The sequence below is a fragment of the Aulonocara stuartgranti genome, assembly GCF_965226115.1.
Source record: "Aulonocara stuartgranti genome assembly, chromosome: 3".
NCBI lineage: Eukaryota > Metazoa > Chordata > Actinopteri > Cichliformes > Cichlidae > Aulonocara > Aulonocara stuartgranti.
Genome location: NC_138941.1, coordinates 35,827,544 through 35,832,411, shown reverse-complemented (window position 1 = coordinate 35,832,411; position 4,868 = coordinate 35,827,544). Strand labels below are relative to the sequence as shown.

Genomic DNA, 4,868 nt, shown 5'->3' with positions numbered 1-4,868 from the left:
GGCAGCCACTACCACCACACCAGCAACCACCACCACAGCCCCAGCCACTACAACAACAACGGCAGCAACTACCACCACAGCCCCAGCCACTACAACAACGACGGCAGATACAACAACAATGACGGCAGCCACAACAACCACAGCCCCAACAACTACATCAACGAGGGCAGCCACAACCACCACAGCCCCAGGCACTACAACAACAACGGCAGCCACAACAACCACAGCCCCAGACACTACAACAACGACGGCAGCCACAACCACCACAGCCCCAGCCACTACAACAACGACGGCTGCCACCACCACCACAGGCCCAGCCACAACCACCACAGGCCAAGCCACTACAACAACGACGGCAGCCACAACAACTGCAGCCCCAGACACAACAACAACGACGGCAGCAACAACCACCACATCCCCAGACACTACAACAACGACGGCAGCCACTACCACAACAGCCCCAACAACTACAACAACGACGGCTACCAGCACCACCACAGCCCCAGCCACTACAACAGCAACGGCACCAACTACCACCACAGCCCCAGCCACTACAACAACGACGGCTACCAGCACCACCACAGCCGCAGCCACTACAACAACGACGGCAGCCACTACCACCACACCAGCAACCACCACCACAGCCCCAGCCACTACAACAACAACGGCAGCAACTACCACCACAGCCCCAGCCACTACAACAACGATGGCAGATACAACAACAATGACGGCAGCCACAACAACCACAGACCCAACAACTACATCAACGAGGGCAGCCACAACCACCACAGCCCCAGGCACTACAACAACAACGGCAGCCACAACAACCACAGCCCCAGACACTACAACAACGACGGCAGCCACAACCACCACACCCCCAGCCACTACAACAACGACGGCAGCCACCACCACCACAGCAGTCACAGCCCCAGCCACTACAACAACAACCACAGCCACAACAACCACAGCCCCAGACACTACAACAACGACGACCGCCACCACCACCGCAGCCCCAGCCACTACAACAACGACGGAAGCAACTACCACCACATCCCAGGCCACTACAACAACGACGGCAGCCACCACCACCACAGGCCCAGCCACTACAACAACGACCTGCCACAACCACCACAACCCCAGCCACTACAACAACGACGGCAGCTACAACAACCCCGTCCCCAGACACAACAACAACTACGGCAGCAACAACCACCACATCCCCAGACACTACAACAACGACAGGTGCCACCACCACCACGCCAGCCACCACCACCACAGCCCCAGCCACTACAACAACAACTACCACCACTGCCACAGCCACTACAACAACGACGGCTGCCACCACCACCACAGCCCCAGCAACTACAACAACGACGGCAGCCACAACCACCACAACCCCAGCCACTACAACAACGACAGCTGCCACCACCACCACCACAGCCCCAGACACTACAACAACAACGGCAGCCACATCAACAACGGCAGCCACAACAACAACGACGGCAGCCACTACCACAACAGCCCCAACAACTACAACAACGACGACTGCTACCAGCACCACCACAGCCCCAGCCACTACAACAGCAACGGCACCAACTACCACCACAGCCCCAGCCACTACAACAACGACGGCTACCAGCACCACCACAGCCCCAGCCACTACAACAGCGACGGCAGCAACTACCACCACAGCCCCAGCCACTACAACAACGACGGCTGCCACAACCACCACAACCCCAGCCACTACAACAACGACGGCAGCTATAACAACAACAACGGCAGCCACTACCACCACAGCCCCAACAACTACAACTACGACGGCTGTCGCCACCACCACAGCAGCCACAACCACCACAGCCCCAACCACTACAACAACAAAGGCAGCCACAACAACCACAGCCCCAGACACTACAACAACGACGGCAGCCACTACCACCACACCAGCAACCACCACCACAGCCCCAGCCACTACAACAACAACGGCAGCAACTACCACCACAGCCCCAGCCACTACAACAACGACGGCAGATACAACAACAATGACGGCAGCCACAACAACCACAGCCCCAACAACTACATCAACGAGGGCAGCCACAACCACCACAGCCCCAGGCACTACAACAACAACGGCAGCCACAACAACCACAGCCCCAGACACTACAACAACGACGGCAGCCACAACCACCACAGCCCCAGCCACTACAACAACGACGGCTGCCACCACCACCACAGGCCCAGCCACAACCACCACAGGCCAAGCCACTACAACAACGACGGCAGCCACAACAACTGCAGCCCCAGACACAACAACAACGACGGCAGCAACAACCACCACATCCCCAGACACTACAACAACGACGGCTGCCACAACCACCACAACCCCAGCCACTACAACAACGACGGCAGCTACAACAACCCCGTCCCCAGACACAACAACAACTACGGCAGCAACAACCACCACATCCCCAGACACTACAACAACGACAGGTGCCACCACCACCACGCCAGCCACCACCACCACAGCCCCAGCCACTACAACAACAACTACCACCACTGCCACAGCCACTACAACAACGACGGCTGCCACCACCACCACAGCCCCAGCAACTACAACAACGACGGCAGCCACAACCACCACAACCCCAGCCACTACAACAACGACGGCTGCCACCACCACCACCACAGCCCCAGACACTACAACAACAACGGCAGCCACATCAACAACGGCAGCCACAACAACAACGACGGCAGCCACTACCACAACAGCCCCAACAACTACAACAACGACGGCTACCAGCACCACCACAGCCCCAGCCACTACAACAGCAACGGCACCAACTACCACCACAGCCCCAGCCACTACAACAACGACGGCTGCCACCACCACCACAGCCCCAGCAACTACAACAACGACGGCAGCCACAACCACCACAACCCCAGCCACTACAACAACGACGGCTGCCACAACCACCACAGCCCCAGACACTACAACAACGACGGATGCCACTTCCACCACATCAGCCACAACAACCACGGCTCCAGCCACTACAACAACGGCTGCAACCACCACCGCAGCCCCAGCAACTACAACGACGACGGCTGCCAGCACAACCGCAGCCACAACCACCACAGCCCCAGACACTACAACTACAACGGCTGCCACCAGCACCACGGCCCCGGCCACTACAACAACGACGGCTGCCACCACCACAGAAGTCCCAGCAACTACAACAACGACGGCTGCCACCACCACAGCGGTCCCAGACACTACAACAACGACGGCTGCCACCACCACAGCAGTCCCAGACACTACAACAACGACGGCTGCCACCGCAGCACCAGCCACAACAACAACGATGGCAGCCACCACCACCACAGCCCCCACCACAATCACAGGTGCCACCACCACAAAAACGACGGCTTCAACCACCACCTCTTCCCCGACCTCCACCACTTCCATATTTGTTGAATTCAGATCCATTCGAAGCAATTTTACAACAGACTTGTTGAATTCATCATCTGAAGCTTTTAAAACGCGAGCTGCATCTATAAAGGCAGAGGTAAGTGTTTTACTTTGTGGAAAGTAGCATGAATGGTGTGTCTAAAGAACAGCTATTAAAGTACTAAATGCTCAATACAGGATTTCACTGAATTACAGCAGGAACAAGTCAACTATAGAATCTTTGCTTGCACTTTGATGCATGCTCAATCATCCAGGTAAGTAAATCTCCAAAAGTTGATTCTGTTCATCTGGATGTAGTGTTTTGTGTTTCACTCATCCAAAACGCTACGTCCAGATGAACAGAATCAACTTTTGGAGATTTACTTGCACTGTTAAAAACTTTGGAACACTTTGTCCCAAGATTTACACATGTGCTTTTGAGCTATTGATCCGCAGTCTTTTGTACTTGTGGCAAAGCACTTTAAGTCAGTATTATTGCTGGATGTTTATTCTTCTCTCAAAGGAGACAAGCTCTTAAGATGTTGGTTCTCACTTCATATTTGAACAAACCTTTTCACTTTAACAAATACAGATAAAGATTCTCTTTCTTTCGCTTGTCTACTGTCTTTCTCATCTCCAACTCATACATTGAGCCTGACTTTACAGGACATATTCAAGACAGAACGCAATACATTTCTCTCACTAGAAGATGGATAATATACTTACGATAAAACTGTATAAAGTAATTAAACTTCTCCTTTGTGTCTGCAGATTGAACCTCCTTACAGATTGGCGTTCCCTTCTTTTGTCTCCTTGAATGTTGTGAACTTCAGGTAATTTCAGTATTTTGACATATAATGTTTAGAGCACTCACCTAAAGCCCTAAATATTCCAATCTATAATTTTTGTCTCTGTGTTTACAGGCAGGGATCAGTCATCAACACGATGGAACTTCAGTTTGTAAACACATCTGTTCCAAACAAAGCTGAGATTAGCAATGTTTTGAACAGTACAGCCTCAAACGTTACAGGCTTTGACATTGAAAGGGATTCCATCCTTGTCAATGACACAGGTGAGTAATCATAGTCGTTATGTTTGATCAAAAAGTCTCAAATGTTTTAGAGTGACTTGGTTAAAAATGTTTTGTACATTTTTTCTACCACAGCTGCTGCATCAACTACTACAACTGTTGTTCCAACAACTACACCTAGTGCAACAACTACTACATCAACTACTAAAACTATTGTAACAACATCTACAACTACTGCAACAACTACTACATCTACTGCAACTACAGCTTCAAGTGGAGTATGCCACAAAATTAATTTCAGCACTGTTTTCCCCCTGGTGCTGCTGTTATGGCTCATATCAAACCAGCAATAGCATCTGTGCTGGTTTTCATTTGAAAGACAAGCAGCAGATGATC

The 4,868-nt window shown here is 52.4% G+C and overlaps 1 protein-coding gene across 1 annotated transcript; it reads left to right on the top strand.

The window, feature by feature from the left end:
* Positions 1–4,275, top strand: LOC309703936 (uncharacterized protein). The gene is made up of 2 exons (XM_082528845.1): positions 1–3,560; positions 4,214–4,275. The coding sequence occupies exon 1, from the start codon at positions 119–121 to the stop codon at positions 3,467–3,469; it is 3,351 nt and encodes a 1,116-aa protein (XP_082384971.1). The 5' UTR covers positions 1–118; the 3' UTR covers positions 3,470–3,560; positions 4,214–4,275.
* The last annotated feature ends 593 nt before the right edge of the window (positions 4,276–4,868 follow it).